Source organism: Antedon bifida, chromosome 6 (assembly GCF_963402885.1).
Source record: "Antedon bifida chromosome 6, ecAntBifi1.1, whole genome shotgun sequence".
NCBI classification, from domain to species: domain Eukaryota; kingdom Metazoa; phylum Echinodermata; class Crinoidea; order Comatulida; family Antedonidae; genus Antedon; species Antedon bifida.
Window position 1 is genome coordinate 16,036,981 of NC_136231.1, and position 13,625 is coordinate 16,050,605.

Below are 13,625 nucleotides of genomic sequence, written 5' to 3' on the forward strand. Positions count from 1 at the left end.
TTGTTTCGGATTCGTGACTTTGGGAGCATAAACAGTATTTTCATTCTCATTATGAGTATTGGAGCATTGTTGAGAATGGTACCGACAGTTGTCTCCACAAATCTCTGTCTTACCATAGTAGTTAGGGCCCTCATGGAAGTTATCAGACTATATGTTTTTCAGTTCATATTCTTTTTTCGAGCTTCTGTCTTTACCATGTAGAATAGTTTTAAATAAATCAAAATCAAAGTAGATGATTATAAATGTTTTTGGAAAGGTGAAGAAAGGGAGAATGTACATTCTTGATGTATTAGAGTTAGGCCAAGACAAAGACATTATTTTCTAAACAAGATCTTAGAATGGTTTCCTAGTCAATTGATTACCGCTATATGATTTTTTTTTGTATACATATCAATAAAATGTAGTATTATAGCCACTCGCTACTTGCTAAATGATTTTTTTTTGTATACAGATCAATAAAATGTAGTATTATAGCCACTCGCTACTTGCTAAAGATACTACGTCACAGTGCAATATATCAAGATGTTTATAGAGAAGTAGGAATATTAGAAGTAATGGTAAAGTGCTTAAGACGTTATGCTACCGATCTAAAAGATAGTCAAAATGGCAATAATAAAGAAATCTGTGAGTAGTCAAATTATCATACTTTACTTATGGAAGGCAAAAATTGCCAAAATACAATTAAGAAACATGCAACATATTCCCAACACACAGTGTATTATTACAAACACAAACCTACTATTTCCATGATATATTTACCAACTCTTACTTCATCTCTGTATAATGTGTGTATCTAGCATAAAATGCATATTGAAGCACAAAACAATTAGGCTTTAATATTATGAACTTAATTTATATGTTAATGTACCATGCATTAATGTAGTATTTGTATTAATGTATTATAGGCTCTTGATTGAATGATTTTGATTGATTTAAAACATGCAATCACAAAACTGTCATGGTTGATCTGACATTTAATAAACTCGTTTGTTGATTTAGGTTCAGTTCCTAAAGTAGAAGTAGAAGAAACACAAGAAACTCTAGCTTTTCTCATGATGGAGGCCCTCACCCTTCTACTCAACAACAACACAAAAAATGCCAGTGAGTATTAGTATTGGATGACAGCTTATTTTTGGAACATGAATGACTCTTAGTAAAGAATCATTGTATATTTGGCTACAAAATATCATGCCTGTCATGACATATTGCCAAAGAATTAAAAATTTATTTTTCACTTCCTACATGATCACCAAAACAATTTTAAAATCACTGAAAAATATTTTCCGCCGAGTTTTTTAAGTTTCTGTAGATAGTTTTATTGTTTAATCACTTATTAGGCTTTCAGTGGTATTTTGAAAAGCTTTACCACTCGGGTGAGAAACACACCTAAATCTTCTCTAATTTTAAACCTGTTTAGGTGTGTTTGGTGAGTGTGGAGGGGCAAGACGAGTACATAACCTGGTGCCATACCTTCAGTGTCGTTCACAAGCCCTAGCGGTGGTACAGCAGTTAATCCTAGGTAGTAATGGAGATGATGATATGGGCACCCTTCTAGCATTGATGCACTCAGCACCAGTAACAGAGCTTGGATTAAAGGCAGATATTTTAAGAGTGAGTCATGTTATTTAGTAATATATTATTCAAAATTATGTTCCATGTGACAGGGGTTATTCGAGGGGCCTTTATTCAAAGCGGGGCATTTATTCGAATAAATATAGTAATATGTAGCACTTTAGGTTGGTAGCTTGCTTACCAGTTGTATTTGGTTTAAATCCGTGCCAAAGTACAGTAGATTTTTTACCACTGCATCAGAATGTTCCTTCATTAACTCAAGAATGGTCTTCCTTTTTTCATGATAAATATTTTTGTTTTCAGTCACTCTTGTTTGTTCTTCGAGACAGCCATAAAGCAAGGATAGCCTTTCGTAAAGTTGGTGGTTTTGTGTATGTCATGTCAGTGTTAGTTTCCATGGAGGGCTGTTTAGCAGACAATCCATCAGCCATGTGGAGTTCAGGTAAAAAGGAATAATGCATTACATAAAATGGCAGTTCTCTATCTCAATTTTATCCAACATTTTTATCTACAATTACAATTCCAAGAACGAAATACACAAAATGAATGCAAACTTATTTCCATTGTGGCCTTTAAAATGTATTATTACTACAAAGTATGATTTCAGAAACTGCGTAATACACTTCAGGCTCTCTAATCTAATCGCTCTATAATTAATAATACATAACAGTTGTTTACTCTGGCTGATAACATTCTGTCCTGGCCATTTGAAATGTTTCAGTCAAATAAATCTCTTGATATCAATAAAGATCATTGAGTTATTGGGCCTGGAAATGCCATTTTCAATGTCAATTTCCTAAAGTTTTCAGATATTTTACCCTTCACTAACACCAAATAAAAGGCTAAAACAAAAGGCTGTGTTGCACTGCTCTGGAGCAGATTAATGCAAGACAAGACAGTTTGAGTTCACTGTTAGGATTGAACACTTTTTGATGTATTATCCTGTCAGGGACAGCCAGCCTAGAGCTTATTTAAATCTTCGTCCTGGTTTAATAATTCTTTATATATTTAAAAATATTGCCAATAGGCCTTAGTGTTTTAGACCTTTGTAGCTATATCTTTCGGTTTACAAGGTTAAATAAAACAATACATAAAATGCTACATAGATCATTATAAATAATTATTTTACAATTTGAACTACTTTGTTTATATAGTATCTGTGGAGCAGATATTCTTATTGTTTCATATGGTATTTCAAACCATAAGTGCAGCTATGCGCCAGGAGCCTGCCAATGCCAAATTCTTTGTCACAGAGGTGAGATACATGTTGCTGTTTACCTATTTACTCTTAACACAATGACTAGATGTGAAAGTTCACTCTTAATAGTTTTGATGTATAATACATACTCCAAACATTGAAATACATGTCATGTTAAGATTTATTGTTTGAAGATTATATCACTGTTAGAAGTGAAATATGGTGTTTATAGAATTTTTTTTTGTATGAAAATTTTAAATAATATAGTAGTAAAAGAAAATGATCCATTTTGCTAGTCTAAGCTGTGTAAATTGTATACACTTGGGGAAAGATATAAGAATACCTTTATAATACCTAGTCAAATCCAAGGGAATCCTGTATATTTTGAATATTAAAATACAAAAGATATTAAAAGATATTATCTTAAATAGTCCCCCCCCCCCTCCCCCTCCCTATTTCAAAATACTGAATCCTCCACTGTTAATTAATGTTATCATTTCTAATTTCAGATTCGTTTTGACAGTTTGAAGGATGCCATAAGGTTACTAGGCTGTTTTAGTAAAGGTCATGAAATCATGTCTCCTTTGCATCAAGCTAACGGCACTCCTTCACCGGAAGAAGTGGCTAGTTTATCAACATTCTATAATTTATTTGACATTACCAATGGGTAAGATACATAAGTATACTTTGGAAATGTCATGTTTTTCAGCCAAAGTAGAATTGAGGGCTTTATATTAGTATAGTATATTTGGAAATATTTTTCTCATACAATATATGTTATATATTTTAGGAATTTTACATATTTACTTATTTGATACATTGTTATACTCTTTGTAATTAGTGATTTTATCCATTCTTTTTTGTATTAATTTGTAAAGCACCTTTAAACATGTTCAGTCATGAAATAAATGTGGTATAGAAAGGCGCTACTGTATATAAATGTGGTATTATTATTAATATATTATAGCTATTTTTAACGTTTTTTCATATCTACCGCAATATATAAATAAATAGTGCCAAATTGTATTACAATTATTTAAAGATTATCTTTAACTTTGCAATTTTCAACTTTTACTGAGGCCACCCCAAAGTGTTTGGTACACTCCCATTTCATAAAGAAGGTGTCATCAACACCAATTGACAATCTGGCAAACTCTGCTAAAGGTAATTTTCAAACAATATTATGATAAATTTACTTCTCTTTTGACAGTTGTAAAGGAAATGTTGCTCGTAGTCTTCAGTCTGTGTGCTTGTTGCTAAGATGCTTGTATGACTTAGCAGTTGATGCCTATGAAAGGTACACATTTTAATTTTTTTTTTCAAGATAGATTTATCCAGCCACTGATACCCACAGCATTTCCACAGTCATTTTTTCAGTAATTTGCCTTTAGATTTATATATAGATATATTTTTTCACTACCCAACTAAGCTGTGGATTTTACTACCACACATGTCATTTCACAATTATATAAAATACAAAACTACACATTTATTTGGTATAAAACAACATCACAACAATCCCAGAGGGCAAATCTGTGATATTGTTAAGTAAGCCTGGTGCTAAATTTTTACTTGCCAACATCTCCTATGAAGATGTTTAGCTTGCCCGGAATGCTATTTCACTAGGCATTGTTTTTTAGGCTAGTACAAAAAGTCCCGTATATAGTTCTTGTCAAAAGTTGTGATGTTCTCAAATACAATCTTAACTTGATGTTCTTAAATACAACATTAACTTGATTAACATTTTGATTTCCATAGCAAATCAGCTGAGATGCCAATTAATTCTCCATCCATGAGCCATCATGTACATGATGCTTTTACTCCTCTCCCAACACCACCTAACTCCCCTTCAAGATCACCAGAATTACGTAAGCAATCAAGGACACTTGAAAATAACCTGAGGAAGAACTCACTGTCGCCACAACCACTAAAAGCAACGTTATCTCTCTCATCCACCAAGACGTCAATCTCCTCTGGGCATCACCAGCCTCCTCCACACCCAACGATTGTTCACCCAGGAGCTGTCATATCTCTGCTGGATCTCTTGCCTGCCATTAACAATACAGATTCAAAGAAGGTATGCTTTTATGCACTGCACTACTACTTTGTAATTCACATGTAAACAAAATAGCTGGAGTGAAGACATTCTAAAATTAGAACTCTTCTGCCTGATAAGCAGATATCCCACAATTAGACAACTGCATTCATTGTACATATGTTGAACCTAAAAAAATAAACATATTTAATTTCTTTTTATAATTTTTATTTTCCTCCTTGTCATATATTATACCAGAAGGTCACTGAAAAAGCATACATAACATACATACATTTCGATCATGGTAACTCCTATTGGAATAAACCTTTTTCATTTTATCTGAGTAATATTAATAATAATAATAATAAATTAGGCTTGTATAGCGCATTATCAATGAGTTTAACAAAAGAAATAAAAAGCAGAAAACTAAGAGTTAAAAAGGTGAGTACAGTACATTTTTATAATAATGTTTGATTATGATTATATAGTTGGGACTTGCATTACAAATACATACAACAACCGTGATTCAAGACCTGGTGAAAAGTGAGCGAAATCAGCAAGTGATGTGTGAAGCTGGACTTCCACAACGTCTTCTATACATCTGTAATGTAGCATTAGCTGATGAAGAACACCCTCTACATATGAACCTACAACACACATTAGAACGTCTTGCATCACAGTCTCTAGAACCTAAAGACTTACGGTAAAAAAATATAAAGCATTCATTGTCTATAAATTAATTGAATAGAAATAATATGCAGTAAACTCCTCAAAAACTACTGTGGACAACTAAAGTAACTAGAAACTGTATCTAAACCACAATGTTGAAAAATTCCTATTTTATAAAATACATTATTAAAACCACAATTGCTGGCAACTAATGCTGTTCTGCTGGTGTACAATATAATAGTTACACTGATTGAACATTTTAAAATAATATTTCTTTATTTTTGTCTACTTTAGGGATTTTCTTCGACTTGGATCGCCACTAAACTGTAAAACATGGGATGACCAATACAAAACAGTTACTGATAACAATAGTAGTAATAGCAGTTCACCACTAGACATGCTTAATAGCCTTATAGACTCGCCAGAGCGAAAGAACTCAATAAACGAAACAACTCCTCCTCCTGCTAAGTGTGCTTGCAATATTTGTTCAACCGAAGGATCAACTGTTCCTCTCACTCGTGTAAAATGTCTTGTCTCAATGACGACGCCACGCGATGTGCGTTTGAATAGTTCGTCTGTTACTCCTGCTTTCGTTGAGTTTGATATGAGTGCAAAAGGTTATGGCTGTTTGTATTTGCCAAGCATCTCGCCTCAAGCAACACCGACACAAGGGGTAGTAGGAGCTGTTGGAATAACAAGTGGATCTGATCCATCAATTATCAGCGGAGTGGGTTCTGGTTAGTACATGAATATTTTTTGTCTTTAGGTAAAAAAGGTGAGTCCTGTGTTCATTATGAACGTAGGGGAATGAGCTATTTGGAGCTCATTGTACTAAGCCTCAACATTATGTGGTAGGGTGGCCAGTTTCCATGCCGCCTATGACAGTCAAGTGTCCTAACTACTCGGCTACCAAACTCCATTATCATCATGTCTTTAGGTATTTAAAACAAAAGTCTTATTCAATTAAAGTTTATTAAAAAGTACAGTTTGTTTTCTACATTTTTTCCTATATGCTTGTAAACTTTGTCCCATCGAAGTAGTAACTTTTTTATTCTTCCATGATTGTCCTTTAGGAATAATTTATTTTTTATATCTGAATCACAGTGTTTTGTTTTTCGGAGAAAATTAAAGTGTTAACTGTTACTAAACTTTTTGCTGCATCCCTGCTAATATATGTTAATTTTAAAATTATTAAAAAGTCTTGCTTTTTTATTAGGTGAAAGACCATTTCCACCTCAGTCTGGTCTCACTTACTCTGTATGGTTCTGTGTTGATCGGTATGGTACCGCAGATTTTGACAACCACCAAACTCGACTCCTGACACTTGTGCGTAATGTTGTGGGTACCGAACACAACTATGTATGTCTGTCCATCAACATAACTGCTCATGATCGGTTTCTGGTAATCAGTAGTTTGGAGAGGCCGTTCTCAAAAGCTGTAGCAGATGAGGCGTCCAGCAATGATTATACTGTCAAGGTGTGGTGTCCCGAACTTTCCCAGGAAGGTCAATGGCACCATCTTGTTGTGGTCTTAAACAGAGCAGTTATGAAAAGTAGTTCGGTTTCCATTTATGTTGATGGGGTCTCTCGACACACTCAGAGGGTAATATTTTCAGATTATTTATTTATATGTGGTGAACAATATAGACAATGAGGCATTTAATTAATGATTATTTTTATGATATAAATATTTATTAATTATTATTAGTTTCAATACAAATATTGAACAGTGTAACATTGCTCCAATGAAACAAAATTTTCCAATTAATTTGTTCTTGTATCATGCATTTATTTATCAACTTATTGAATAGATACGGAAAACATGTTATTCTATGTCAAAATGAAAATCTTTTATATTATATAAATATTGATTTAACAATCATTTGTACGGTTTATTTATGATTCCCTTTTTAATAATTGGAAAATTATGTTTTATTTAGATGCATTATATCCAGCCAGTTCCAGGTGGCAATGCTAATAATCCAGGTGGTCTAGTCTCAATGTATGCATTCATTGGTACTCCTATCTCCTATCAAAGTTCATCACGTTTACTATGGAGGCTAGGCCCTGCTCATTTGTTTGAGGATGCTATGAATGGTGCCACTATTGCAGCTGTTTACAACCTTGGCCCTACATATGTTGGCAGCTTTCAAGCACCCAAGTCAGAAGGTAACATCAATTGATCATACTTCTACATATTTTATGAAACTGTTTTATATTAGTTAACAACCATGCAAAGTTTTGAGTGAATTTCATACAATTTTTTTTCTTCAGATTTTCAGCATACAACAAAATATTTAAACAAATAAACAAACAGTGAGTTGATATTTGAATTGCCCCGTGTGGGATGATTGAAGAATTTTGAATTGAATTTGAATTGAATTGAATTGAATTGATATTAGACCTGTGTACTTTCCATACAAACCCTCCACATGATAGTTACTTATGAACTCAAGACATACTGTACCATTATATTCTTCACATATAAACATAACATTGACACTGCAATAGGTGTAATTGCTATAGCAGCCATTTTAGGACAAAAACTTGAAGACATTGTCTGATATAAAACATTTTTTCTTTTAGCCATCTTATCTCGTAATGATTTGTACAACCTCCAAATAGCTGAAGAACGGATTATATTTGGCATCCACGCACACGCACTGAGCACACTCACAATCTCAAAGATTAGAAAGATATTCAATAAAGTTGACAGTAAAACAATCTCTAAGCAATTGTCATTGTCATCACATGACAATGCTACACCAATCAGAATCTTACACAACTCAGCTGGACACCTAACTGGGCCTGGCCGTTCATTAGGGGCAGTTCTGTTTGGAAATATGGGTAGGTATTTCTTTCTAAATGTCACTGTATTAGGTTGTTAGTGATAAGAGTGATTAACTTTATCATTACGTAATGCTGTTTTTTAAAATTATTCATAAGTTAACACCAGTGTATCTTTACTCCTTGTTTAATTTTTCTGACAATATTGAAGTTTATAACTTGCGTAACATCCGAAATATAATAATTCCATTTTGTAAGACCACATCATATCGTTTATCTTTTGTCCCATCTATTATAACACATTGGAACGAGTTAAATAATGAAATAAAAAATTCCTCATCTCTTGTTGAGTTTAAAAATTTGCTACTGAAAACCAATTTGTTTAAACAAAAAAACATTCTTATTATGATACAGGTGATAAGAAGATTAACCAAATTCACACTAGAATCCGACTTGGTTTCAGCTGTCTCAATTCGCATTTATTCTTACATGGACTTGGGGACAATCCAAATTGTACTTGTGGCTTTAATGTTGAGAATCCGCTTCATTTCTTATGTTACTGCCCTAATTATAATACACAAAGAGATATTCTACTTGTAAGCGCTAACTCAATTATTGAGAATATCTTAGCCAAGGATTTTTCTTTAGCGTATAATTTGAAATTTTTAAGTGAAATTTTTATTTTTGGTTCAGATCTTCTTTCGAATTGTGAAAATGCTTTATTGTTTTTATTATGTACAATAATTTCTTGTTAATTCTGGAAGATTTGATTGATGTTTCTGTTTTTTGTTTTAAAATATTGTATTTTTTAATCTGAGGCGCCTTGAAGCTAAGGTGGTTCCATCTTGTAAGGCGCCTCTGTGTAATATACTGAATAAAAAAAAAAAAAAAAAAAAAAATCATCATATGAGCAAAATATGAATTTCAATAGGATCAAAAGGGTGTTTCTAACTCTGATTGATTTACATATAATCATGGAGCATCTTCCTTCAATATATTATACTATATTATGTATTTAATAATACTAATACTTTCTATCAATATTTTAAACAGGTATTAGAACATTCTGTCCAAAACCAGTGGCCAGTACACTTGAAAATGTAGGTGGGTCTGCTTGTCTGTTAGGGCTTGTTGCCATGGCTACAGATGTTGAAGGTCTGTATGCAGCAGTGAAAGCACTAGTGTGTGTTGTCAAGAACAACGGACCAGCCATGCAGGAGATGGAACGGACACACGGTTACCAAGTAAGTGAAATTAAAATTATAGTGTGGCCAAACAGCATATTATTCTCTATCAATAATTAATTTCCTGATGTGCCAATTTTAAAAAACTCTGCAATAACTATACTTGAGACACATCTGCTATCTTTATGTTATTAGGTTTTCTATTGATATACTTTGTGTCATACAAGCCAATTAGTCTATTTCGTGAGATCGCTAGACAGGTAGGTATCTCACTCATAGACTACAAACAACACTGTTAGTTTGTGTATCTCTTGGCAATGTGTGCAAATGCATGTTTAACAGTGGGTGTCGCTCAAATCATTAACGGTATGTGTGTATCACAGTTCTTGATCTGATAAATCCATAACACTCCAAATGTCTAATGTTCTTTTCTGTCATTAATGAAACATTTACAACAAAATATACTTTTTATATTTTTAGAAAGCTTGACAATTTTGTATCACATTAATTACAGATTCTTGCCATGTTACTTAAGAAAAAGAAGCATCTACTTAACAGCCATATCCTGCACTTGACCTTTTCACTTGTTGGCACAATTGACAGTGGCAGAGAAACTCTTATGATTCCACATGAAAAAGCATTTGAGGATTTACTTGCTGATTTGGAGGTAAGTTGCAGGGCCAATTTCAAAATTGGTTCTTAGTATGTAGTTTCAACATAGACTCAATGTAAAGCTCCATCTACACTATCAAACCTTATCTGACAAAAATGTGATGTGCCCATATATGGACATGATGATGTCATATCACTACCATATTTGGCCACATCACACTTTTTGTCACATAAAGTTTGATAATGTAAACAGAGCTTTACACAGCCCAGCTTATATAGTATTGTTGCATGACTGAACATAGGCATAAGCAGTGTGGTGTAGTTCGCTCAAATAAGATCGATGTTGCACAATAGTTTTGAGCAGTGTTGCATGGCCCATCGTAGGCTGGAGGAGTGATGTGCTTCATAGACCATCATAGGCTTACATCGCAAATAGGCTGGAACATTGTTGCATGGCCTGGCTGAAGCAGTGATGCATGGCCCAACATCAAAAGTTTTGCACATGCTGGCCTAATATTGAAACAAAGAAATTGTTTGATTTTTTTAGCTATGGCACAATGCTCCGAATGATCTCCAGAGATCTCTCTTTGAGCATCTGCATGAACTCCTCACTGACTCAAGTGACTTGAAGAAAAATGGTCGTCTGTTCCGTTCACTACGGATGGTGAACCGCCTCATCAATATGCTTCATAATTATTACTTATCTCATTCCAACATTGTTGCTATCAGCAACTTACTTCAGGTTCTCTTACAAGGAATTCCAAGTAGTACAGATCTTTTAAGGTATGATTACTTACTCAGATTATTATTGATGCCCTGTTTCCAAATCTACATTTACTAATATGTATCACTTTGTATTGCTTTAGTGTACTGTAGCACTGTACACATCATAACCTTGCAATCAGTTTTCAATATTTTAGAGATCACACCTGAGAAAATGGAATGATCTATTGCATTATACTGCTTTAATCTGTACTGTAATGTTTTAAAGTGTCTTTCACACCTACTCCTGTCCAGCTCCGGCTCCAGTTCATGTGTGAAAGACCCATAGTCATAACCATTTAAAGCTCTGTTCCCAAAATCTACATAGAATATACAAAATTACAAAGAATATCATACATTGTATACAAAACCTTATTTCTTCTTCTCTTTATTTCTTTTAACCACTAATTTCTTTTCTGTAGGTTTGCACAATTTCTTGCCTCTACTTTGCCGTCTTCATCAGCAGATGAACGAGCTGTTACCAAGACTGATTTAGAATTACTCGTTGGAGATGCACATAGTCCTTTGAAAGGTATCGTGCTTGTTTTATATTTTGAATCAACCATATTTGTTTTGTTTGTTTATTTTCAATACATTTATATATCCGAATCAAGAATAGAATTCGTTTGTATGCATTACTATTAGTGATGAGTTTTAAGTTGTGTATCAAGAAGATCAATTGAATATGATTGTTATAATTGAAAGTGGGTGGGGGAGGATCTAATGTCTCTTAAAATGGATTCGCTTGTATTATGGTGATATGTTTATGTATGTGACCTGTCATTTTAATTTGTAGATAGTGACAGTTTTTCTGATGATGGATCCAGTGCAGTGTCTGCCCATGACATCCATCTGAGGAATGTGCTTTTGGAAATGTTTTTCCACCTTCTTCACACTCCAGGAACCAATAATATCAATCATAGGTAAAAGAATCTGCATAGCCAGTGACTGTATTCACTATTCACACTTAAGGGAAACACTTACCTTTCATCATCATCATCATCATCATCATCATCATCATCATCATCTTTTATTTAAGTCAGCTTTCTCCCTCTTCCAAGGGATTACTGACTGTCACTCATTTCAGGCTGCTACACCATCTCTATCTTAATGTATATCACTTATGGGAAATCCTTAAATATGTATTGATAGTGAAAGTTAGTGGAATAATCACAGTGTACTGTAATTGGTGAATACAACTAAAATCCTAACCTCTTGCGATTCAATGAGAGATTCATTCATACATTCTCTTACTTTAACTTTTTACGATAGTCCACACACTATTCATTCATCCACATGACACTTAAAAAACTCCAACTTCATCATTTAGTTATTTTTTTTTTATCATCATTATCTTTTCCAACAAAGATTAAGGGTACAGTTACTATTAAATTGTGTTTGATATATTTATAGTACCTGTGACGAAATACACAAGATCCTAGGCCTAGACTGGGTGTTACTATTTGTGCAAGGACATTGTCATCCGACAACTGTTATCCTAGGCCTACGTATTCTGCTTGCCCTTCTGCACAATCAGTCAATGATATCATGCTTTCGGGAAGGAAGAGAACGTTCTTATGGAGGTGGCTGGCTAGATCAAACTAACCAAGTGTTGCAGAACAGAGTTGGGGTGGTGTTAGGTATGGTTATGACTCAACTATTTATAATGACTAACTTACCATATGGCATAACAACCAATTTGAAAAATTATTATTTTTTTTATTTTTGTACTTTGTTCTATTCTTTTATGTAACTGTACAACTTTGAAAAATAGTAAAAATGAAATTAAAGAATACATTTTTAACAATTACACTAGAAATTGGTGTTGCCTGTGCTGTGCTGCCTGTCATTTTAAACTAGAAGTTGGGTAAAATTCAGTATTTCACTGTCACTAGTGGAATCATATCACAGATCCCATTCATTAAGTATACTGTATGTAGTATATCTGTTTAACGTTGTATTTTTTTTTAATAGGTTATAATTTAGGTAAAAGCAGCAAAGTACAGGCTAGAGAGATCAACCGAGATGCCTGCCATCAGCCAGGCTTCCAAGTTCTCCAGTGGTGGTTACAAAAACATGCTGATGTTCCAGAGATCTACTTCCTTCTAATGGCACTGATGCTTGGACAACCTGTGCAAGAGTTAGCAGAAGCTGGCAGTCAGGTATGCATCATTCTAATAGCATTATGATGAATGTGTTCTAACAACAATAAAGCTCTGTCTTTTTGACCAAAAAATGTGATAAGCTCTGTCTACACTATTAAACTTGTTTGACCAAAAAAAAGTTTGACATGCCCAAATATGGTAGTTATATGCTTAAATATGGTATTGATATGACATCATCATGTCCATATATAGGCACATACATACATAAAGTGTGATAGTGTAGACAGAGCTTAAGTCTCCATTGGGTATTTTAAATAACTTAAACCTTACCTTTAAGCGTTTTATTCCAAAGGCATTTTATGTTAGATAATTCATACTATTTCCAAATGCTCCATTCTGAAACACTGGTGAATGTGTTCTAACAACATTATGAACATGGACAATTCAAGAGATATTGACAGGTCTTAGTGGTCTCAAACTCATGCTTTGTGCATAGTCCTGATTGTCATTCTGCCAATGTCATCGATATGAATGGTTTTGTTTCTTAGTTGGATCTTGACACTTTGTGGAAGTTTGTGTTTGGTGTTCCTGCAAATCAACCTATTGGTCACAAGTTAACAGGATCTATCTGTCCAGATACTGGCCTCGTCATCCTCTCACAGATCAGAGTCATGCTAAACCAGGTATGAAATCATGATATCA

The 13,625-nt window shown here is 33.8% G+C and overlaps 1 protein-coding gene across 4 annotated transcripts in view; it reads left to right on the forward strand.

Annotated features, from left to right (window-relative positions):
* LOC144845361 (WD repeat and FYVE domain-containing protein 3-like) overlaps positions 1-13,625 on the forward strand; it is a 62,526-nt gene that overhangs the window by 24,020 nt on the left and 24,881 nt on the right. For all 4 annotated transcript variants that reach the window (XM_078702632.1, XM_078702633.1, XM_078702635.1 and 1 more), the window contains exons 9-29: positions 452-624; positions 1,000-1,101; positions 1,418-1,611; positions 1,876-2,014; positions 2,727-2,827; positions 3,280-3,437; positions 3,981-4,067; positions 4,529-4,847; positions 5,294-5,508; positions 5,769-6,211; positions 6,691-7,076; positions 7,414-7,642; positions 8,060-8,320; positions 9,314-9,504; positions 9,959-10,111; positions 10,604-10,839; positions 11,241-11,350; positions 11,615-11,741; positions 12,232-12,458; positions 12,793-12,980; positions 13,472-13,606. In XM_078702632.1, the coding sequence (XP_078558758.1) occupies positions 452-624; positions 1,000-1,101; positions 1,418-1,611; positions 1,876-2,014; positions 2,727-2,827; positions 3,280-3,437; positions 3,981-4,067; positions 4,529-4,847; positions 5,294-5,508; positions 5,769-6,211; positions 6,691-7,076; positions 7,414-7,642; positions 8,060-8,320; positions 9,314-9,504; positions 9,959-10,111; positions 10,604-10,839; positions 11,241-11,350; positions 11,615-11,741; positions 12,232-12,458; positions 12,793-12,980; positions 13,472-13,606 (4,174 nt within the window). The remainder of the gene's footprint in view (positions 1-451; positions 625-999; positions 1,102-1,417; positions 1,612-1,875; positions 2,015-2,726; positions 2,828-3,279; positions 3,438-3,980; positions 4,068-4,528; positions 4,848-5,293; positions 5,509-5,768; positions 6,212-6,690; positions 7,077-7,413; positions 7,643-8,059; positions 8,321-9,313; positions 9,505-9,958; positions 10,112-10,603; positions 10,840-11,240; positions 11,351-11,614; positions 11,742-12,231; positions 12,459-12,792; positions 12,981-13,471; positions 13,607-13,625) is intronic.